At 44.0% G+C, this 23,876-nt stretch overlaps 1 protein-coding gene across 1 annotated transcript in view; it reads right to left on the bottom strand.

Annotated features, from left to right (window-relative positions):
* The window catches only part of GSK3A (glycogen synthase kinase 3 alpha), a 164,751-nt gene that overhangs the window by 50,369 nt on the left and 90,506 nt on the right, over positions 1–23,876 (bottom strand). Inside the window, exons 4-7 of the mRNA XM_033914413.1 lie at positions 20,647–20,757; positions 17,364–17,494; positions 16,712–16,818; positions 7,222–7,319 (exon numbers count right to left, since the gene is read on the bottom strand). Coding sequence (XP_033770304.1) covers positions 7,222–7,319; positions 16,712–16,818; positions 17,364–17,494; positions 20,647–20,757 — 447 coding nt within the window. The remainder of the gene's footprint in view (positions 1–7,221; positions 7,320–16,711; positions 16,819–17,363; positions 17,495–20,646; positions 20,758–23,876) is intronic.

Raw genomic sequence — 23,876 nt, 5'->3', positions numbered from 1 at the left:
AATATATCAGCATCAATGGAGAAGATTAAGGAATTACAAAGATCAGTGCCTTAGAGATGGGTAAAGGGACCTATTTGCTATTTAGGAATAATGTTGGGAGCAGACTGGACACTTTTGTTTCAGCAGAATTATATACCACTAGTCTTTAAGCCCATTACATTAACGGGTGCTAGAATAGAGTGTCTGTCTGTCTGTGTTTCTTTATCTCTCTCTCCTTGGCTGCTGTCTGTGTCCTTCTGTCTCCCCCTCCCCCCCCCCGAGCAAAGCTGTCTGCCCCCAGCACACACCTCCCACCCAAAGCAGCCCCTTTTCCCTCTCCCTCTCCCTATCTCTCCATGGCCCTTCTGTCTTCCCCCCAGAGTAAAACTGTCTGTCCCCAGCACACCTCCCCCCCAAAGCAGCCCCCTTTCCCTCTTCCTATCTCTCCATGGCTCCTTTCCCTCTCCCTCTGGCCCCCTGAATTAATCCCCCTGCTTACCCTCCCTCCATCCCGGCGTCTTCTGGCCTGCTCCTCTTCAAAGCAGGCCGTGATCGTGGTGGCCGGCCCCAGCGAACTTCGCAGGCCACTCCCCAACCCAGAAGCACGCTCCCCCCCGACGCAATCCCGTGCGTCAGAGGGAACGTGCCACCGAGGCCGGAAAGCGGCCCGCGAGGCCCACCAAAGCCTGCCACGATCGCAGGCTGCCCCGAAGAGGAGGATCAGCGGCAGCGACAGCAGCGGTGAGCGAGGGCGGGAGGTAAGGTCCAGCTTGCTTCGGGTTGGTGAGGTGAGGGCGGGAGGTCTGTTGAGCTTCCTTCGGGTTGGTGAGGGCGGGAGGAGGGGAGTGGCCAGAGTGATCATTGGCCGGGTTCTGAAATGGAACACGGCCACGGATCACACACCACGGCCGCAGTAATCACGCTTTTTTAAAAGCGCATGTGCCACTAGCCTTTTATTATACAGGATTGTTAACAGATATTCAGAAAGATTTAGAAGGGTGGAATAAGATGCTTGTTTCATGGCTAGGACGTATGGAAGTGGTAAAGATGATGATTCTTCCTAGGTTTTTGTATCTATTTCACGTATTATCAATAGAAATTCCAAAACTGTATTTTCAAAAATGGAATAGTATGATAATGGGATTTATTTGGGGAGGAAAGAGTCAAAGGGTTGGAAGATATGCAATGTCTAAGTCTAAGGCGGGAGGAGGATTGGGTTTACCTTCTTTAGAAAATTATTATAGAGCTACTCAGTTGAGAGTGATAGTTGAGTGGCATTCATATCCACTTAAATTATGGGTAAGAGTAGAACAAGAAATGTTGGAAGGGATAGAGGGTATTAGGGATTTGAAATATTTACCTTGGGGGGGTAATGAATATAAGTAATCCTTTTAGTAGAAGCTCTATGGGAATATGGAAAAGTACGGGGAAAAACTCTTGGAAAAAGAAAAAAGTATTAATTTTTCTCCTATATTGTATGTACAAGATTTTATACCAGGTAGGGAGGGGGGAATTTTTAAGAAGTAGGAGGTAAAAGGTCTGAGGTGTTTTGGTCAACTTATTGAGGAAGGGGAGATTAAAGCATTTGTAGATCTTCAGGATCAATATCAACTGGAAGCGAGAGATTTTTTCCCCTATCTACAGGTGACATGTAAGGGGAAAAGAAATCTGAATTTGAAAATGGATTAGGGAATCCAGTAGCTAAAGAATGTATTTTTTGGTTATATAAAACCATACATGATGTTAAGAATATGAATTTTTAATTCTCTATAATCACAGCTCTAGAATTTTTCTACAGTAGTTTTTTATAAAATGAGTAGTGGAGTGCTCAGAACTAATACCTGTGATTCAGTGGTGACACCGAACCGAGGATCACAAAGGGACCATCATCACCTCCACTGTCCCTTGCCCAACCACATAAAATCCTCTATAAAAGCAGAATCCACTTATCTGAATTGGTTGGGTCGTTGGAATCCTCAACCTCGGTGGTGTCAAAGTGTGCCGTACGTGACTGTGACAACTTAAAATGAAGTGTTCCTAATCAAACCATCTCATCATCCCTGTCCTCCCGACTTGAGTTTCAGCTCTTCATCAGGGAGGGACACTGTTATGGGCTCTGTATCTTGGGACGGTAGTCCTGTGCTTGATGCCATCCCGAGATGTGTTATTTTACTACTTATCAAGGTTATGAATCATGTTAAAATGTAACTTATGTATTGCACTGAGATCATTGTAATTTATATTCCTTTTGTTAAAATTATTAAAATAAATAATTAAAAAAAAAAAAAAATTATAAACAAAGCCCTGCCAGCTCAACATCTCTTTCTCTAGTTCAGCAGCCAGAATTTTGATTTATAAGGAAGGAATAAGCTAAATATTGCAGTACTGAGGCTTGTATGGATTCTGAAGGGACAGTGGTTGTGGGGAAAGGGTGGGGACAGTGGTCACGGGGATGGGGTGATAACAGGGACAAATTTTTTCCCTGTGTCATTCTCTAGTTTGATTATCCCTGCTGAGTGTTCCTATGCCCAGCCAAAACATGCCTCTAACACGCCCCCCTTAAGATTTAGTCACACTGGAAACAAAATGACCAGAAAGACGTCTAGAACAGTGTTCTTCAACCACCGGTCCATGGACCAGTGCCGGTCCACAGAAATTTCCTGCCGGTCCACAGGGCCAGCACATGCATCAGGCCCAAAACAGTGTTCTTCAACCGCCAGTCCATGGTGCGATCGATGCAGTGTTATCTTTGAGCCAGCTCCCTCTTCCTAACTGATTCAGTGCACAAAGCCACGGGCATCCTGCACCTGAACCAGAAGCCTTCTCTCTGAAGTTGCAATGTCAGAGGGAAGGCTTCTAGATGAGGCACGGGACATGCAAGGTGCAATTAGTACTATTATGGGGGCGGTGTCTGGGGTGGAAATTGGGTAGAGATGGGCAGGGTTGGCCCACAACTTAGCCCAGTGTTCTTCAACCGCTGGTCCACAGAATAATTCTTTTATTTCTGCGGGTCCATAGGTGTAAAAAGGTTGAAAAACACTGGTCTAGAAAATCTGTTTTGAGAATGCCCACTTGGACGTTTTGACTAGTAGGACGTCCAAATGCTGGTTTATGCTGTCTTTTGGATGTCTATCTTTTTTGAAAATGAGCCCCTTAGGAGTCATCTATAGGCCTCCAACACAAACGAAGAAGTTGGACAAAGAGTTGGTTGTGGGCATCCAAAAATTGAGTCTGAAAGCGGAAGTAATGGTACTAGGAGATTTCAACCCTCTTGATGTGGACTGATATGTCCCAACTGCAGAAATGGAAAGAAGCCTAGAGATTGCGGATGCCCTTCAAAGTGCTCTGCTCAGACAAACAGTGATGGAGCCCACAAGGGTAGGGATGATGCTGGATCTAGTTCTCATGAATGGAAAAGGTGTGTCTAATGTCCAGGTGGGTGCCCACCTTGGTAGCAGTGATCATCATACAGTATGGTTCGATGTAAGAGCTAAAGCGGACAGTGGGCACACACAACTTAAAGTCCTGGAAATCAAAGAATGCAGATTTCAATAAAATGAGAATGTTCCTAACAAAGAATTGGTGGGATGGGAGGATATAAAGGAAGTAACATAGTAACATAGTAGATGATGGCAGATAAAGACCCGAATGGTCCATCCAGTCTGCCCAACCTGATTCAATTTAAATTTTTTTTTTTTTCTTCTTAGCTATTTCTGGGCGAGAATCCAAAGCTTTTCCCGGTACTGTGCTTGGGTTCCAACTGCCGAAATCTCTGTTAAGACTTACTCCAGCCCATCTACACCCTCCCAGCCATTGAAGCCCTCCCCTGCCCATCCTCCTCCAAACGGCCATGCACAGACACAGACCGTACAAGTCTGCCCAGTAACTGGCCTAGTTCAATCTTTAATATTATTTTCTGATTCTAAATCTTCTGTGTTCATCCCACGCTTCTTTGAACTCAGTCACAGTTTTACTCTCCACCACCTCTCTCGGGAGCGCATTCCAGGCATCCACTACCCTCTCCGTAAAGTAGAATTTCCTAACATTGCCCCTGAATCTACCACCCCTCAACCTCAAATTATGTCCTCTGGTTTTACCATTTTCCTTTCTCTGGAAAATATTTTGTTCTACGTTAATACCCTTTAAGTATTTGAACGTCTGAATCATATCTCCCCTGTCTCTCCTTTCCTCTAGGGTATACATATTCAGGGCTTCCAGTCTCTCCTCATACGTCTTCTGGCGCAAGCCTCCTATCATTTTCGTCGCCCTCCTCTGGACCGCCTCAAGTCTTCTTACGTCTTTCGCCAGATACGGTCTCCAAAACTGAACACAATACTCCAAGTGGGGCCTCACCAATGACCTGTACCAATGAAGTGGAAAGACTGTGGTCCAGGAGCTATAAAATTGGCAACTGAACTCTATGCAAGGAAAGTTATTAAAAACATGAGGAAAAGGAAACCGTTATGGTTCTCTAAACAGGTAGCTGAAAAAAATAAAGGCAAAAGAGCAGATGCATATTAACGAAGAGGCATGGCATTCTCAAAACATAACAGCATATGGAGTGAGGTGGGACCAGAATGGTTTCCATATTTGCTGAAACTTTCTGCTAGACAGTGATGTTATTTATTTATTTTCTCTTACCCAGACTGTAGTAGTACCCTTGGAGACAGGGTCAGTTCAAGTGGGCATCACTAAGGGAGATCAGACACAGCTTCCTTGATGCTTTTGTATTCTATTTCATGGTGGATCCACCAGGCATAAATTTATAAATGATGATTAGAGGGTTCTTGGATTATGGAGGGGGGTGGGGATTGGGTTGGGTTGAAAAAAATGTAGGTGTCATTGTAGACAATAAGCTGAAATGTTTTGTCCAGTGTGCAGAAGCAGCCAAGAAGCAAACAGAATGCTAGAACTTATTAGGAAAGGGATGGTAAATAAAATCAAGAATATTATGTCTCTGTATTGCTCCATGGTGCGACTCATCTTGAGTATTGCATTAGAGCAGTGTTGAGATGTTGCCTGGTGTGCCGCAGGGCTGCCGGGCCCGGAGCTGACAGGGGGCCCGAGGCAGGGGCGCCAGTAGCTCGCCAAGGCAAAGTGAGTCGATCACCCAGGACTCACTTTGTCTTGGCGATCTAATCTATCGAGCCGATAAGTCTTCTTCTCCCCGACGTCAATTCTGCAGTCGGAGAGGAAGTTCGGGCCAGCCAATCGCTGCCTGGCTGGGCGGAACTTCCTCTCCGATTGTAGAATTGACGTCAGGAAGAGCATGCGTCGGCTTTGGGGCCTGTTATCCATTGGTGGGTCCTGTTCCCCGATGGCAGCGGCAATGGCAGTGGCTTGGGGAACGGCAGGGAGAAAGAAAGAAAGGGGGCAGGCAGGGAAACAGAAGGAAAGAAGAGAAACAGAAAAAAAGAAAGAAAGGTCAGGGAGAGAGGAAGAAAAAGTTGGGGGAGGGAATGAGGTGTGGAGGAGATAAAGCATACAGGCTGATAGAAGGGAAGAAAGATTGGATGCACAGTCAGAAGAAGAAAGTGCAACCAGAAATCATCAGACAAGGTAGGAAAAATGATTTTATTTTAAATTTAGCAAAGTGGAGGCAGTATTACCACAGTTTTCAAAGGAATTTGCCCAAATAACTTAATAGTTAACTGGGTAAATTCCCAGAGATGAAAACTTCCCTTCACTTACTATGCACAGTTCTGAATTTATATCTGCTGTCTATATTTTACAATATGGTCACCTTTTACTAAACCGCAATAGTGGTTTTTAGCGCAGGGAGCCTATGAGCGTCAAGAGCAGCGCTGGGCATTCAGCGCAGCTCCCTGCGCTAAAAACTGCTATTGTGGTTTAATAAAAAGGATGGAGGGTATATTTGTCTATTTTTGTATGCTATAAAAACCAAATACAGAGAGAGACTGAGAGCTGTTGACGAAGAGCTACGTGTGTGTCTTTCTTCGATTCCAGCCAGAATATCAGCTTTGTGTTCAGCCAAACAGGCCCAGGTTTCGCACTGAATAAAGTATTTTATAATTTTTCACTATTCTGTTTACTTAATATTTCATAATAAAGTAATTATAAAATACTTTCTTTGTGTTTATTTGATTCCTATTCAAGAGAATTACTTTATATATAGTCAATATAGGCACAGAGTTAAATTTTTTAACATTTTCTAATGGTGGTGTGCCTCGTGATTTTTTCATGAAACAAGTGTGCCTTTGCCCAAAAAAGGTTGAAAAACACTGCATTAGAGAATGACATGGTGACAAAATTCATCACTGTTCCCGTCCCCGCAGATACCCGCGGGAAATAATATCATGTCATTTTCTAGTGTCTATTTCAACCTCGGTCCTTCTACACCAGCATTCTTCAAAGCACAGCTTGTGGGTCAGTGGTTGTGCCCAATTATACTCTGTTTCTTCCCTCTCTCCTTAAAGAATGACATGAAGATGGTTTCCCGCGGTTATCTGCGGGGACGGGAACGGTGATTAATTTTGTCACCGTGCATTCAGTTCTGGTCACCGTATCTCAAAAAAGATATAGCGGAATTAGAAAAGGTTCAAAGAAGAAAGACTAAAATGATATGAGAGGAATTCCATCCCCTTTATGAAGAAAAAAATAAAGAGGTTAGGGCTCTTCAGCTTAGAAAAGAGGTGGTTGAGAGGCGATATGACTGAGGTCTACAAAATTCTGAGTGGTGTAGAACAGATAAAAGTGAATTGATTTTTTATTCTTTCAAAGCGTACAAAGTCTAGGGGATACAAGGAAATTACATGGAAATACTTTTGTACTCAAAGAATAGTTACGCACTGGAACTCATTTCTTGAGAATGTGGTTTACAATGGTTAGCATGTCTGAGTTTTAAAAAAATTTGGACAAGTTCCTGGAGGAAAGGTTCATAGTGTACTATTGAGATAGACATGGGGGAATCCACTGCTTGCCCTGGGATTGGTTGCATGGAATGTTACTTCTATTTGGGTTTCTGCCAGGTACTTGTGACCTGGATTGGCCCTGTTGGAAACTGGATGCTGGGCTAGATGGACCACTGGACCTACCCAATATGGCTCTTACTATGTTTAACCAATCACTTAGGATTAGAAGTAAACAGCATTTAAGCACCCATCAAATTAAGAAAATTAGACATTTAAAAATCTATCAAAGCACACTGAAAGAAAACTAATCTGATTCTTGTACAGTCATCATCATTTAGGCTAGGCTTTGTTACATAACTAAAGATCTTACCTTAATGATTTCCACCAGCTGATCCACACCGCTGTCTCCGGGAAAGATAGGCTGTCCCAGGAGGAGTTCTGCAAGTACACATCCTGCCGACCAAATATCTGAAGAAAAAGCAGGCCCAATATCACAAGTGCACCAGCAAAATCAAATACTTCTAGCCAGACCAACTCTGACAGTGGGAGTTTTCTTCCAGCAATACTCTGTGTGTGTAATGTCTCTCAGGGAGTTAGTTTTGCAAATATGAAGACAGTAATGAACTTCATTCCTAAACTAGAATATGATCTGTCTTTCATATTTACTACCAATGCTTGCTATAGTACTTACCTTATGCCTTCTGGTGAGCTCTCATTGTATAAATTTTTGATTTAAATATAGGATTTGTGGCATAAAGTTAGCAGTACATGATCTCTTCTTTATCTTCAGGAGACCACTTAGTTGTAATTACTCCTGTTTCATTAGCATTCATGCTTTATCTCCTACTGCAGTGGGTCCAAGAACAAGTTCACCATATGCAATAAGGATGTTATTTTCATCTGCAGTATTTGTACTGCCACTTACACCATCTCTAATCCTAGTGCATAAGCTACAGCTGGGCACCTTTGTATCCTTGTCAAAACACAACCAGTATGCAGTTCCTTTTCTTTCCTACCATACTTAATAACTGTATGATCTGACAGATTTAATACAACAGGGTCACACATAAAGATGCTCAACAAGACTTGGGGGGAGTATTTGCCAGCTTTGCTACTGCTGAATTTTATGTTGCGCCCTCTGTTGACACTTACTATTTTGTCTACATCAGGGGTGTCAAACTCAATCACATTAAGGGGCCAAATCCAAAACACAGGCTAAGTCGTGGGCCAGACCCCACCCAGTCTCCGCCTCAGACCCCGCCCCCCTAATACTATTATTACACCATTTTTTCCATTCATTTTTCATATATACACACACAATATAATCTTATTAACACATAATAGTAATGGTTAACCACAAAATTAAACTACACAAAACACACTGTATGCTTCTCAACATTTATTCCTACCAGAACACAGATAACCCCTACGCAAATATGGGACCAAAAACTAAAAGTACTAACATATTTAAAAAACACCCTAAGATTCAAGATTCTGCATGCAGTACAACTCCCAGAAAAAAAGAAACAAATGTAATGTATTTTCTCCTGAGCAGTGCAAAAGATAGACAGCAGATTAAAATACTCAAAATTAACATCATTCAAACACTAAGGTGAAAATAAAATCATTCCCCCTACCTTTGTTGTTTCCCTCCCTCCATGCTGTGCCTCCCTCCGGAAGGCGCCTAACCTTCTGGCTGGCTCCAACCTGGCCGTTTTATGCGGCCCGCGATCCGATGCCCCCCAGTGTTATTTTGTGGCTGGCTCCCTCCTCCTCATAGGCGTAGTGTGCACGGAGCCGTGTGCAGCGGCTCCTCGTGCGGTCCTGCACCTGAACTGGAAACCTTCTCTCTGATGTCGCAACGTCCGAAGGAATGCTACTAGATGAGGTGTGGGGCGTGTGAGGAGCCACTGCACAAGGCTCCATGCACACTATGGCTGTGAGGAGGAGGGAGCTGGCCAAAAGGTAAAACTAGGGGCATCGGACTATGGGCCGCATAAAACAACCAGGCAGATGTGCCCCACGGGCCTTGAGTTGGACACCTGTGGTCTACATCAATCTGGCAGAAGCTTCCTTCCAACAACATCCAACCAACTAGATCTATAAAGCCCAACCCTGCCAGAGGTACACCTCATTTGCTTTTCAGAATATGCATTGACTGATAGTCCTATATACTGGAATCTAGCATATGCAGATTTAACTCATTCATATTCATTACTACTATCTTGAAACCAAACAGGCTAGATGTGCCTCCAGAATTAGGTTAAGAAATCATTAGCTTAGGTAACTTATTACCCAAGCAGTCTGCTTGCTTTTTGTTGGCATTCTTCTAGCCCAGTTATCTTCAATGCAAGGCCCACAGGAACACAAGTCAAGGAGCCTACAATAGTGAAATGTCTCCCAGGATTCTCGGCTACCAGGAGTACCAAACAAATACTGTCTATTAATAAAGGAAGAAACTAAGAATTCTAAACCTGATGTTATTATCTACCTGGGAACAAATGACCTAGCCAGCAGTACCCCCACTTGCTGCGGAGAAACCTTTTCGGAAGCTGGGGGAGGAGTAAAACCTATTGTAAAGACTATAGCTTTTTCAGAAGTACTGTCTATTTATGGAAAAGGAGAGGCAACAGTAATAAATACTTTAATAGGTGGATCAGAGCCTGGTATCATCAAGAAGGCTTTAGGTACATAGAAGGATGGGGAAATACATGGAAAAACAAGAGACTATATTGTAATCATGGACTGCATCTTACTTCGGCTGAGAAATTCAGGCAATATGTTTCTAGGCATTTAAACTAGAATGTGGTAGTGGCAGGACACTTAGGGTGGCCATCCCCAGCAAAAGACAAGATGCGATGGTAGTAAAGATAGTAAACGTAAACAACAATATTAGAAATACAGTGGAACCTTGGATTATGAGCATAATTTGTTCCTGAAGCATGCTCGTAAACCAAAATACTCGTATATCAAAGCGAGTTTCCACATAGGAAATAATGGAAACTCGCTTTAATACGTTCCCCCCCCCCCCCCCCCCCGCACGAACCGGCATCCCCCGCCCGAACAACTTGAACTTCCCCCCCCCCCCCCCCCGGCACCGGCACACAGCCCACAGGACATGCCGGTGGCACTAGAAGATCTTCCTGCCTCTGCTGGGCCTTTAGCATGCATCTGCGCAAGCTCAAGGCCTTCTAATTCTCCCTCTTGCCGAGATCTCCGAGAATCTCAGCGAGAGGGAGAATTAGAAGGCCTTGAGGAGTGTGTGGCGCAGTGGTTGGATCTACAGCCTCAGCACCCTGGGGTTGTGGGTTCAAACCCCACGCTGCTCCTTGTGACCCTGGGCAAGTCACTTAATCCTCCATAGCCCCAGGTACATTAGATAGATTGTGAGCCCACCGGGACAGAGAGGGAAAATGCTTGAGTACCTGATTGTAAAAACCGCTTAGATAACCTTGATAGGCGGTATATAAAATCCTAATAAAAGTTGAAACTTGAACTTGTTTTTTGGTCAGAAAATTTGGATTTTTCCCAACGTCACAAAGACCACTCAGAACCATAGGAAGTTATTCTTAGCTATGAGGGAAGAAGTTAAAAAGTTTGGGAGCTACATTTATGCTTGGTTATCCTTGTAAATGTTTAGCTAGATACTCTGGAATTAAATATGGTTTTTTTTGTTCCCGAGCACCTTTCTGGACACTAACTACCTCTTTTACAAAGCCGCGCTAGCAGCTGCCGCGCTAGCAGCTGCCGCGCGGCAACAGCCCCGAAGCCCTTTAAATCTCTATGGGCTTCGGGGCCGTTAGCGCAGGGCAGGCGCTAGTGCGGCTCTGTAAAAGAAGCTGTAAGAAAATGCTGTAGGGCAGTTTAAAAGAAAAAAAAAATTCTGGCCGTATATTAACAACATTAAGCCATTTCTATGATTATGTATTAATGCGAAATATAAGACCTCCTTGTCTTTTTCTTTATTGTTTTCTCTAGAGAAATTGAGTTTTAAAGATATGAATAATTATAATACCTGAACTTTAATGATTACCTAACTTATTTTATTTTGATTTGTCTTCTTATTTAATGATAATCATGTTTTCTATATACTCTGTTTTCTGTATTAAGTGTATTCTTGTGGATTATTTTGAAAATGCATAAATAAAACAATTAAAAAAAACCATTATCAATCCTTTCATTTTGTTTGTAGTAATTGAAATTACCCATTATTATACTGTTGCCCAATTCTCCAGCTTTCCTAATCTCTGAAAACATTTCTTCATCTGTCTACTCATTTTGTCCCGGAGGATGGTAGTATAACCCTACCTTTATATTCCTTCCCTTCACATATGGAATTTCTATCCATATGGATTCCACATTGCTATCTATGTCATGCAGAATGTTTATTTTATTTGATTCAATTCCCTCTTTAACATATAGCGCAACCCCCTCCCCCCCTCCAATTTGATCTACTCTATCCTTGTGATATAATTTGTACCCAGGTAATACAGTGTCCCATTGATTGTCCTTCTACCAGGTCTCTGAGATGCCTATTATATCTACCTCATCATTCAGTGCTATATACTCTAACTCTCCTATTTTATTTTTTAGGCTTCTACCATTTGTTTACAGACACTTCAAATTGTGTTTTTTCCTTGAAACTAAAGGCTGCTGAGAAGACAGGGAAAATCTGAGTCTTTTACTCTGCTTTCCTCTTAAACCCTCCGGGCTTTCTTTCACCATTATTGGAACCTCTCTACAAGGACTCTCTAAATATCCTGTTTCAACAGTATCTTTCAAGGATACCTCACAATGAACCATCCGCTCCCGGGTGACTGTTGGCTTTCCCCTGTATCTCCGTTTAACAGCTGCTCTATCTTTTTTTTAAATGTTAGCGCCAGCAGCCTAGTTCCATTCCGGTTAAGGTAAAGTCCATCCTTTCTGAACAAGCTCCCCCTTTCCCAGAAGGTTGCCCTGTTCCTAATAAATCTAAATCCCTCATCCAACATCTCACCCACGCATTGAGACTTTGGAGCTCTACCTACCTCTTGGGCCCTGTGCGTGGAACCAGGAGCATTTCTGAAAATGCTATCCTGGAGGATCTGGATTTCAGCTTTCTACCTAAGAGCCTAAATTTGGCTTCCAGAACCTTCCTCCCACATTTTCCTATGTCACTGGTACCTATGTGTACTAAGACAGTTGGCTCCTCCCCAGCACTATCTAAAATCCTAAGTATGTGAAGCGTGAGGTCTGCTACCTTCGCACTAGGCAGGCAAGTGACCAGGCGATCTCACGCTCACCAGCCCCTCAGCTATCTACATGCCTAATGATCAAATCACCAACTACAACAGCTGTCCTAACCCTTTCCTCCTGGGCAGAAGCCTCTGGAGACACATCCTCAGTGCAAGAGGATATTGCATCCGCTGGTGGGCAGGTCCTAGCTACAGGATTATTTCCTACTTCACCAGGGTGATGCACTCCTTCTAGGAGACCTCTCTCCTCCAAAGCAGCACAGGGAATACCAGACTGGAGGTGGGACTTCTCAACAACATCCTTGTAGGTGTCCTCTATGTATTTCTCTGTCTCCCTCAGCTCTTCCAAGTCTGCTATTCTAGCCTCAAGAGAACGTACTCATTCTCTTAGAGCTAGGCGCTCTTTACAGTAAGCACACACATATAACTTCTCACCAACTGGGAAAAAAGTATACATGTGACACTCAGTACAAAAGACTGGATAACAACCCTCTTGTTGCTGGACTATTGTCTGAATCTTGTTATTGAGCTGATTAATTAATTAATTAATTAACCTTATTAAGCTATTAGGAATATATTAGACTAGAGAGTCTTAGGATTCTATTATATGCTTTTTTTAGTGTTTCTTTCTTGATAGTCTTAGGGTTATATTATATGCTTATTTACTGTTTGATTCTTTACAGGTAATGAACTATAAAGAGTTCTCCTGATGTACTAATTAGAATAACTGACAATAAATTAAGACTATGAGTAAAGAAATGAGCTAGGGGTGGGCAGGAGAAGGGAGGGAATGGAAACTAGGCCAGATCCTGCTCTGCCTGCCAGTAACTCTCTCTAGCAAAAGGTTCAAGCTTACAAAACTGTAGAACTATAAAAGGCCATTATTCTATGGAGACTAGTTAAGTTTGCTCTTTTAAGATTTAAACTTTCTATAGAATGGAACCTACAATTGAGTTTTTCTCCCTAAACCTATCAAAGCTCAGAACAAAATAATGTATACTTACCCAAAGATATGTCTTCCAGTCTTTTCCTCTCAGAAAGAGAATGTCCTCTTTAGGAACTGTTTCTGTCTTGAATGTCTAGTAGCCTTTGCACCATCACTAGGACCCTAGCCTCCTTTTCCAGACAGCTGTAGAATCGACAAACAGATCTGGGAGAGGATGATAGAACTCGATCTTGTTAACCTCCCAAATAAGATCTAGAACCCAGTAGTCCAAGGAAATTTGCTCCCATGCCCTCCAGAATGTTGACAGTTTCCCACTAATGGGCAGGAGCATAGCTGATGCCTTGGCATCATTGCATCTTATTGAAGGCCAGACTGACATAAGATCCCGAGGGTTGCTGGCGTCTGGAGTTCCCAAATCTCTGTCTGGATCCCTGATAAGATCTCTGAGCGGAGGCACCTGTATAGTGCTGGTGGGAACATCGTGTGGAATAAAAATTGCTTCTGCCTCCCCAGCGGCTTGGCGATGTCTGCTGTCTGCCAGAAACTTAAGATGATGATCCGCCTCATTGGCCATAAGGTTGTCTAATCCCTTTCTAATTACAGTAGCGTCTGACTTTTAAAAAGCAGTCTGCTTAAGGTGGCCTTGGAGGATGACTCACCAGCCCATTGTCTGTTCCAGAGCATCCTGTGGGTTGCAATGGTGTATGCCAACACCTTGCTCATAGCTCTGTCATTGACAGCATCGCAATCTGGTATTGCAGGCACAAGCCACAAACGAGGCTGCCGCTACAGCTTTGATCCCTAAAGCACCATGTCTACCTTATGGTCCTGAACATTCTTTTACATCATACCTCCCTTACTAGGGAGGGAGGTACACTTTGTCACTTGAGCCACCATGGAATCCACTTTTGGCTAAGTAAACATCTGCTGAAATTTCAGAGCCATAGGATAAAGTTTGGACAATCTTGGTTACCCTTAAAGAGCCTTCCGTAGACTCCCATTGCTCAGTGAGCAGCAAAATGATGTCCAGATGTGCAGGAAAAAATGTAGTCTGAACATTTGTGTCGCTCATAACCGTGTACTGTGAAGTCAACTACTGTTGAGCTTTCAGCTTCAATTCTCTGAGCACATCCGTAACAACATGAGGCACTGTAGCCAACTTTAAAAGCCACTACACTACTTATCTGTCTGGATGAGCGGGCCTATTGCCTCTTGACTTTCGGTCCCTGAAAGAGAGCCGGAATCCTCCAGGCAAGAAACTGCAATCTGGGAAAGGCATGGAATCTGAACTCCAATCCTCCCACTCCTGTTCTGCATGGTCACTCAGACTGGGTGCCAGGTTCCTTAGCGGTGAAGAGATCTCCTGGCCCCAGAACCTTTTAAAAATCAAATTTTCAGATACCCCCCCACCCCAATTTTCTCCATAGGGAATAACGGGCTATACACACTGTGCTGTGCTTATGCCTGCCTGTGTCTGTTTTTTTCTGCAGCCTGACTGCATGGAGAAGAACTTTCTGCCTCAATGTGACTATGTGATCTTCAAGCTGCCAGTCAGACCAGTACCAACAAAACTCAACCCCCATGGATCCTTGCACCGTGATGGTGGGAATAAAAAATGCAGCTAGTTCCCTGAAGTCCAAAGGGACTAACACAGGGGCTCCACAGCCTGCACTCAAGCCTCTGATACATCAGAAGGCGAGCTAGCTCCCAGGGGAACAGCCACCAAGCTTCCAAAATGCACAGAGCAGGCTGACTCAGCAGGTATACCTGGGGGTTGTCCCTTGAGCTACAGACTGCCTGCACAGAATCTGCGTCCTCTCCCAGGCAGAGTAGTCTCAAATTGGGGACTTCTAGGCATGTAAGCCTCATGAAAAGGAGAAAAAAATACCCAAAAATAATAAAACCCAAACAAAGCAGATCAGAACACACTTTCTCAGTTCACTTGCAGTAAGAAAAACTGGAGAGAGCACTATACTCCACTGGTAAAGAAGGAGGAGCTGAAAGATGTGAATGACATCCTTCTGCAACAGATCCCTGACCAGAGGATATTCACTTAAAGTACAGACTCCAATGTTTATGTAACAGAAGGACCATTAGTCTGACCCTGTAAGGCTATTCTCATGTTCTTAAGTTGTGGGTGCAAACATATTTAACTCTGTGGAATAAGTTTCTATGTAAACTCAGTCACTGTTGGAGATGTGGATGAGGAGGAATGATGCCCTTAGAGATTCCCTTACCTTGCATTTTGAGGGGAAGGGAGAATGTATGTATGTAGGGTATGGTTTGAGTGACGGTATGGATGTTGATTAAGGGATACTGGGGATAAGTTTCAGCAGAATGTATGATTATTTTGTTAATCTATCGATGGTTTATGATGTTACAATGTATGTCATGAAGTTGTTACATTGGTTATTGCTGATTTGTATATGGTTAATTTGGTACTTTGTGTATAAGGTTTAGCTGTTGCCATTAAAGAACTGGAGTTTTGCCAAATTGCATGTAATATGTATCTTGTCAAATGTTAAATAAACAGTTAAAAAAAAAAGCAGACAGCAGGTCCTCCTCTGCCATAAACGCCACCCTCCCACCAACCAAAGGCCCTCCCCAGGCCTCCCTTTAGATGCTCCAGTAGTCTAGCGGACTTTTCAGGTCAGAAATAATCCAGAGTCGCTCCTGCCCATGTTGGCTCTGCAGTCAAAATGGCTGCCATGATTTCCCACGGGAGGTTGTGGAAGCTATTTAGAGATTGGAACTGGCATGGGCAGAAGCAATTCCCAGTTGTTCCTGCCTATAATGTTTCCTATCTTAAAATGACTGCTGCATGAAGTGACAGCAGCCATTTTGATTGTGGAGCTGGCATAAGCAGGAGACTCAGGATCACTTCTACTCTGAAGAGGCCAGTAGGATTTTTAAAGTGTAGGCCCTAAGGAAGGCAGCAGGTTGAGAGTGGTAGCATAAGGAGGAGTGGGATTAAGTTTAGCTAAAAATGCCAAAATCAAAGTATGGCCAAACCTGGATATAAACCAAAGCTAAAATTTGGCCAGTCTCCAAGAAGATTTTTCCAGAGCAACAGGAGTCAAAGTTTAAGATAGAAAATCTTGACTTAGTGAAAAACAGTGGGAACAGTCAACAAGCACACCTCCTTCTTGTTACAACCTCCTTCAAAATGCCTTTTAGAATCCAATGGTGGCCACCATCACTTGTTTCCCATTCATACATGACAATAGATAGGGTAACCTAGGACAACTCTGTCAGTATCCTTGTGGATGTTTCACTACCGACTGTGGCCCTGTTACCCAGCTTTGTTGTTATTGTTCTATGTTAGTGTATCTTCAAACACCAGCATTAATAACCTTTTCTTGTTTTACTAACCCCAGATCCTCAGAGACAACACACAGGGCTTAAACTTTTCATTTGGCTGGTGATTAACATGTTGCTTCGTCACTGGATCAATTTATTTATACTGCAGTTCTTAAATTTTAATTTGTGATAGCTTGTGAATAAACAACTTTTTATAAAAATACTTAGCTTTGTGGTCATTTGAGGGATTGGATTATCGCCAACATGTTTCACATTATGTTTTTTCAAGACAACAAATCCCTACTGCTTTTACACCACCTAATTCGACCACTATCCCAGCTGACATGTAATCCAAAGAGACTTCTCCCCTAGACACTTACCAATGTTTGAAGTGTAATCTGTGGCTCCAAAAATGAGTTCTGGTGCTCTGTAATATCGGGAGCAGATATAAGAGACATTGGGCTCTCCCCTCACCAGCTGCTTTGCACTGCAAGAAGCAGAAAGACATTCAAGGACTGCGTTCCACTGGACTGAGGACTGTGATAGGACAAGATACCACAGTTAGCTTCTATAGCTGGTATCTTGCTGTCAAATTACATATAACCAGACTCAATGGGAAGAACATAAAAAAAACAAACCTGAAGAATGGACAAAAAATAATGACTTTTCCCACCTTCAAGATTTTAAATGCAATTGAACAGATACCAACCAATCCATATTGAAAACCATTACATAAAATCCAGCATATAGCATCACCTAAAAGGAAACCACAGCAAGATAGCTGGAATGTCAGCCAAGAAACTCAGACAGCACCACTTGGACAGCTATAGGAACCACGAGATCTAAGAGAGCATTGTTTCACCTTGCTGATCTGCATACCCAATGATGCATCAATAAATATTATGAAGAAAAGATCTTAAAGCAAAAAGAGCTATTAACTACAAGCAATTCAAATTATACTGAGGTTCCTTCATAGCACCATCTACCCCCACCACCACTTAACATCCTCAGCTTCATTTTGTCATGCCCTACCTGCCAAAGTCACATAGTTTAAGCACTGCAGTGTCAGGATCTACCAGCAGATTCTGGGGTTTGATGTCTCTATGGCAGACCCCCTGGGAATGGATGTAAGCAAGGCTGCGAAACAGCTGGTACATGTATACCTGCAAAATAGAGGGAAAGATAATGCATCCAGAGCAGAATTGACCCATGGTGGGCCTTTGGCAAATGAGCATATTAACATACTCCCCCTACTACAACAGAAATATACTGTTAAACCCTCTCAACAATGGGAACACTGTTCCCCCTCCCCTCACCAACACATACATACATAGCATCATATTAATGTGGCAGTTTTAAAATACACTCCAAATCTCAAACACTCTCCCTCACTTAACCCCAGGAATCACTTTCCCTCTTTCAGCCTTCAGGCTCCCCCAGCATGTACTCTCTCTCCCATGTCTCCCCCACCCTCCTGAATTCTACAAGCAGTCTTCCCAGCTTCAAACTCTCAGCATTTTCTACACCTTCAAGTACTGTGGGCCTGATATTCAAAGGACTTGTGCTTCTAACATTGAGAGTTGTGATCCTAAATTGGGCTCTTTGGAAATTTACTTATGGCAGAAGGGAACTACGAAGAGGGGCTGGCCAGGGAGGCGAAGAACTTCAAGGCATTCTTCAGTTACGTAAAGGGGAAGCGACCAGCGAGAGAGGAGGTGGGGCCATTGGACGATGGGGATAGGAAGGGAGTGATTAAGGAGGATAAAGAGGTAGCTGAGAGGTTGAACACGTTCTTCTCGTCGGTTTTCATGAGAGAAGACACATCTAACATACCGGATTCAGAGGAGCTCATAAGTGGGGAACAGGCTGAAAAATTAGAACACATAGAGGTAAGTAAGGAGGATGTCCTCAAACAGATAGACAGGTTAAAATGCGGCAAATCGCCGGGCCCAGACGGGATCCACCCAAGGGTTCTGAAGGAACTAAGACAAGAAATAGCGGGCACAATCCAGCATGTTTGCAACCTATCCTTGAAAACTGGAGAGGTACCAGAGGACTGGAAACTGGCGAATGTCACACCTATCTTCAAGAAGGGATCGAGGGGTGACCCCGGGAACTACAGGCCGGTGAGCCTGACTTCAATTATAGGGAAGATGGTGGAAGCTATGATCAAGAATGGTATTTGCAAGCACATCGAGAGAAATGGCCTACTGAGAACAAGCCAGCACGGATTCTGTAAGGGAAGGTCATGCTTAACGAACCTTTTGTACTTCTTTGAGGGAATAAGCAGTCGGGTGGACAATGGGGAACCCATAGACATCATTTACCTCGATTTTCAAAAGGCTTTCGACAAGGTGCCACATGAAAGGCTGCTTAGGAAGCTGTGGAACCACGGGGTGGGAGGGGATGTGCACAGATGGATCAAGGACTGGTTGTCGGGTAGACTGCAGAGGGTCGGAGTAAAGGGACAATATTCTGACTGGCAGGGAGTCACGAGCGGTGTGCCACAGGGATCGGTGCTGGGGCCGTTACTCTTCAACATATTTATCAATGACCTGGAAAAGGAGGCAAAGTGCGAGGTTATAAAATTTGCAGACGATACCAAACTGTGCGGCAGAGTTAGATCCAGGGAGGAGTGTGAGGACCTGCAAAGGGACCTGGACAAGCTGGAAGACTGGGCAAACAAATGGCAAATGCGCTTTAACGTGGAAAAATGCAAGGTCATGCATATAGGGAAAAAGAACCCGTTGTTCAACTACAAATTGGGGGGGGCATTGTTGGGAGACAGCAGTATAGAGAGAGACTTGGGTGTGCTGGTGGATGCATCACTGAAGCCATCTGCGCAGTGCGCAGCAGCCTCGAAAAAAGCCAACAGGATGCTGGGCATCATAAAGAGGGGCATAACAACCAGGACACGGGAAGTCATCATGCCATTGTATCGAGCGATGGTGCGTCCACATCTGGAATACTGCGTTCAATATTGGTCGCCGTACCTCAAGAGGGACATGGCAGTACTTGAGAGAGTCCAAAGGAGAGCAACGAAACTGGTAAGAGGGCTGGAACACTGCCCATACGCCGAGAGGTTGGATAGGCTGGGGCTCTTCTCTCTGGAAAAAAGGAGGCTCAGGGGAGATATGATAGAGACCTTCAGGATCATGAGGGGCATAGAGAGGGTGGATAGGGACAGATTCTTCAGGCTGAAGGGGACAACAGGTACGAGGGGGCATTCGGAGAAACTGAAGGGAGATAGGTTCAAAACAAATGCAAGGAAGTTTTTTTTCACCCAAAGGGTCGTGGACACCTGGAATGCGCTACCGGAGGAAGTGATCAGGCAGAGTATGGTACAGGGATTCAAACAGGGATTGGACGGATTCCTGAGGGATAAAGGGATCGTGGGATACTGAGAGAGGTGCTGGGATGTAACACAGGTATAGAAAGCTAACCAGGTAATAAGTATAGAAACCCAACCAGGTCGTGCATGTGCAAGACCGGAGGGTTAGGACTTCGATGGGAAGATAGGACTCAATGGGAAACCAAGGTGGCAAGGGGGCCCCTTCTGGTGATTCAGACAGGTCGTGACCTGTTTGGGCTGCCGCGAGAGCGGACTGCTGGGCAGGATGGACCTATGGTCTGACCCGGCGGAGGCACTGCTTATGTTCAGAGTGCCAACATTTAATGCTCAAAATTTCACTAAACTCAAATTTAGTAACATAAAAAGTGAGTGGCAACAATAATGAATTTAGGGCAGAGAAAAGAAGTCGGAAGATTTTCACTGATTTTCAGCACTAGTCACATAAATCTAGGTAAAAGGGAGGCCTAATTTGTAAGCTACTAAATGAAGATGAATTTTTAGCTGAAAATAGGGCACAAATTTAAGAAACCAAACATGGGACCTTAAAAACCCCCAAATCTGTGCTCCAAAACTTAACTACTGGACCATGTAAATTTATTTGGAGGTTGAAAATTCTAATAGGCAAAAAGCCAGATTGAAGACATTGAGGAAACCAACATGTGCCAGCAAGTAATTACACTGATGGCTCAAGGTAGCAGTGGAAAGAATAAATTCATGGTGTTGGATCATGTCACCAGATTCAAACAGATCAAGACAGGGTCTTAGGCAGGTATCTATGTGTATGCCTTAATCCTACCCTGGATACATCCTGTCAGATGAAGACCACGCTATAACAAGGACAACCTGGCATGAAACACATCTGCAAACAGATCCGTTTCCAAGCAGTATACATATTGCAACCCATCACCATTTTCAACTTTTTACATTCCCACCTTCCTGAACCCAGGATCTTCTGGAACCCACCTTTACATATATCACAGGGATGGGACTCTTGGCTTTGATGAAGTGCCGGGCCACCCGATACACTGTCTCTGGAACAAAGTCTAAAACCAGGTTTAAGTATACATCTTCCTTCTGTAAGAAAGGCATTAGAAAAGTGAACACAGATGGTGTATGGACAGTGTGAAACAGTAAGTAAAGGCAAGGAGGAGTAAAATGAGACACAGTGACAGATGACAAGCTCATCAAAAGAGGCAGATATAGATGATAGTTTCTAAAAGGAGAGGACGTGGAATCTATAAGAAATCATGGCAGTACAGGAAGTTGTAAAGGACAAGGATATGCAGGGCTGGCAGAAGAGAAGCTATATTAAAATGTATAAACTAGATAGAAGCAAATTACTAGGACCTGAAGATATTTACTCCAAAGTTCTGAAAGAACTCAAAATATGAAATGGTAAACCTGTTAATTGGCAAGCTACCTTTTAATTCTGCCACTACCTGAAGACAAAAGGACATCAATTTTTATAAAAGGCCCCAAAAGGAACTAGAGCAATGCAACTCAATTCTTATTTCATGTCAGGCCACAACTTTTGGAATTTGATTCTTGTGTCACACATTCCCATCCTCTTCGGACCCCAAATCCTCCCTAACTCCTGCACACAAATACACAAGTATTTTCCTCTCCTGCCTTATATATATATATATATATATATATATATATATATATATATATATATATATATATATATATATATATATACTTGTGTATTTGTGTATAGATATATATATAGATATATAGATATAGACTTCAGTGTTCTCCCTAGGGCCTTTTAGCTGGGCGGTCCGCCCAGCTAATTTAGACGAGTGCCTGGCTATCATCTGCTGCCGCCGCCGCTGCTGAACATTAAAAAAAACCTGGCTTGGAGATTTCAGCCCGTAGCGAACTTATGCTCCGGGGCTCTAAAGTGTGCGTGCTGGCTTCCCTTCTCTTCCCTCCGAAACCAGAAGTTATGTCCGGGGTGGGGGTTGGGGGGAGAAGGGAGGCCGGCACGCACATGTTGAGAGCCCTGAAGCAAGCGTTCGCTATGGGCTAAGGCGGGAGACAGGTTAGTGAAGCATTTGCTCTTCTTGCTGCCGGGTCCTGCCTACTTTCTGTTTCTGCGAAGGCAGGACCCGGCAGCATTTCCCCCAATAGGTCGATCGCGATCTTAGGCCGATCAGCCTTCCTCTCCCCGACGGCAGAATTGACGTCGGGGAGAGGAATGCTGGTCGGCCGAAGCAGGGAGAGCTTGGAGCGGTGTCGGCTTTCGGGCCTGTTATTGGTGCCGGTTTGGGGCCTGTTATTGGTGGCGGTTTGGGTCCTGGTCCCCAATGGCAGTGGCAGTGGTTTGAGGGAGGGCAGGGAGAAAGAAAGAAAAAGGGCAGGCAGGGAAATAGAAGGAAAGAAGAGAAACAGAAAAAAAAAGAAAGGGCGGCAGAGAGAAAGAAAGGGCAGGGAGAGAGGAAGGAAAAGTTGGGGGAGGGAATGAGGTCTGGAGGAGAGGAAGCATACAGGGAAGAAAGATTGGATGCACAGTCAGAAGAAGAAAATGCAACCAGAGACTCATGAAATCACCAGACAAGGTAGGAAAAATGATTTTATTTTAAATTTAGTGATCAAAATGTGTCTGAATTTATATCTGCTGTCTATATTTTACACTAAGGTCCCCTTTTACTAAACTGCAATAGAGGTTTTTAGCGCAGGGAGCCTATGAGCGTCGAGAGCAGCGCTGGTCTGCCTTTCGTATGGAGTCTTTTGAGTTTAGAATTACATTTTATGACATATTTTTGTGGTTATAATTGTATGACATGTCTAAATCGGTCAAGTTATCCATTCTTTTTATTATTTTTTGTCCCCTCATACAGTGGCAGACCGCCCCGGGTGCCAGCCTTAGGGGGGTACACAGCCGGCTGGATCCAGAACCTTCCGAGCTGCTCTAAATGGCACCTGCACCTAAGCGCGGCTGCCGTACTTATTCCAAAGCAGAGTCGGCAGCCACACTGAAGTGCAGGAAGGTCCTGCGATGACTGCATTTGCCGCCTCTGCCTCCAGAAGACATAAGTGGTGTCGGAAGGGGTGGTCTGGCAGCTGCAGTCATTGCGGAACCTTGTCACAACTCCCTGTGTCTGCCGGCCCACCCCCACCAACATCACTTACATCTTCCAGAGGCAGAGGCAACAGAAGCAGTCATCATGGGACCTTACTGGTTTGGAGGGAGAGAGGAGCATAGAAGGGTGGTAGAGGGAGAAAAAGGGGGTCAGGGTGGTATGGAATGGTGGTGGAGGGAGAGAAAGGAGGTAGATGCTGATGGAATTGGTGTGCAGGGAAAGTTGAGAGAGACATAAGGGGGAAGGATACTGGATGGAATTGGGTTGGAGGGAAAGAAAGGGGGCAGATGCTGATGGAAGTGGGGGAAAGGGAGAGGAGAGAGTGAAATGCCAGACCAAGGGCGTGTGGGAGAGGGAAGGGAAGAACAGGAGAGAGATGCCAGACCATTGGAGGAGGGAAGGGAAGAAGATGGATGCCAGAATAATAGGGGTGAAGGGAGAGATGGAAGGGGAATACAAGGAGAGAAGATGCCATATAGAAGGGGCAGAGAGAGGGTAGATAGAGGATGAAAGGAAGAGAGTGACAAGACTATGAGGAAAGCAGAAACCAGAGAAGACAATGTAGAAAAAAATTCTATTTATTTTTTTGCTTTAGGGGAGATGCATCGCTGTTTCTGTAGTGTTGCATTGTATACAGAGTCCAGCTTCTTGGTGGTTCAATTTAACCTCTGTCTACGTTTTTCTATTTTATCCCCCCTTTTACAAAACTGTAGAGCGTTTTTTTAGCACCGGTGGTAATTGCTCAGAATTCTATGAGAGTCTGAGATGTTACCACCATGGCTAAAAACCACATTATAGTTTTGTAAAAGGGAGAGGGGTTAGTTTGTGATTACATATTCCATACTAGGCGAAGGTGTTTTCTGTGTTCTGTGTGTTCGAAAGACATGGTTTTCAGTTAGGATTGACTGTGTAGGATTGATCTGTACTAGACTGGCTTGTTTAGTTTTACAATGGATGTATTGATGTTGTACTGCTCACTGCAGTATGTAAGATGCTGCCTTTTCCTAGGTACACTCTTGTGTGATGTGTGGATTGTTACTAAAAATCATGTTTTTCATACAGATGGGGGGGTGTAAAAAAATGATAGGCCTCGGGTGTCACATA

The sequence above is a fragment of the Geotrypetes seraphini genome, chromosome 11 (genome assembly GCF_902459505.1).
Source record: "Geotrypetes seraphini chromosome 11, aGeoSer1.1, whole genome shotgun sequence".
In the NCBI taxonomy this organism is placed as follows: Eukaryota; Metazoa; Chordata; class Amphibia; order Gymnophiona; family Dermophiidae; genus Geotrypetes; species Geotrypetes seraphini.
The sequence above is the reverse complement of the archived record's forward strand: the minus strand, read 5'-3'. Positions and strand labels throughout refer to the sequence as shown.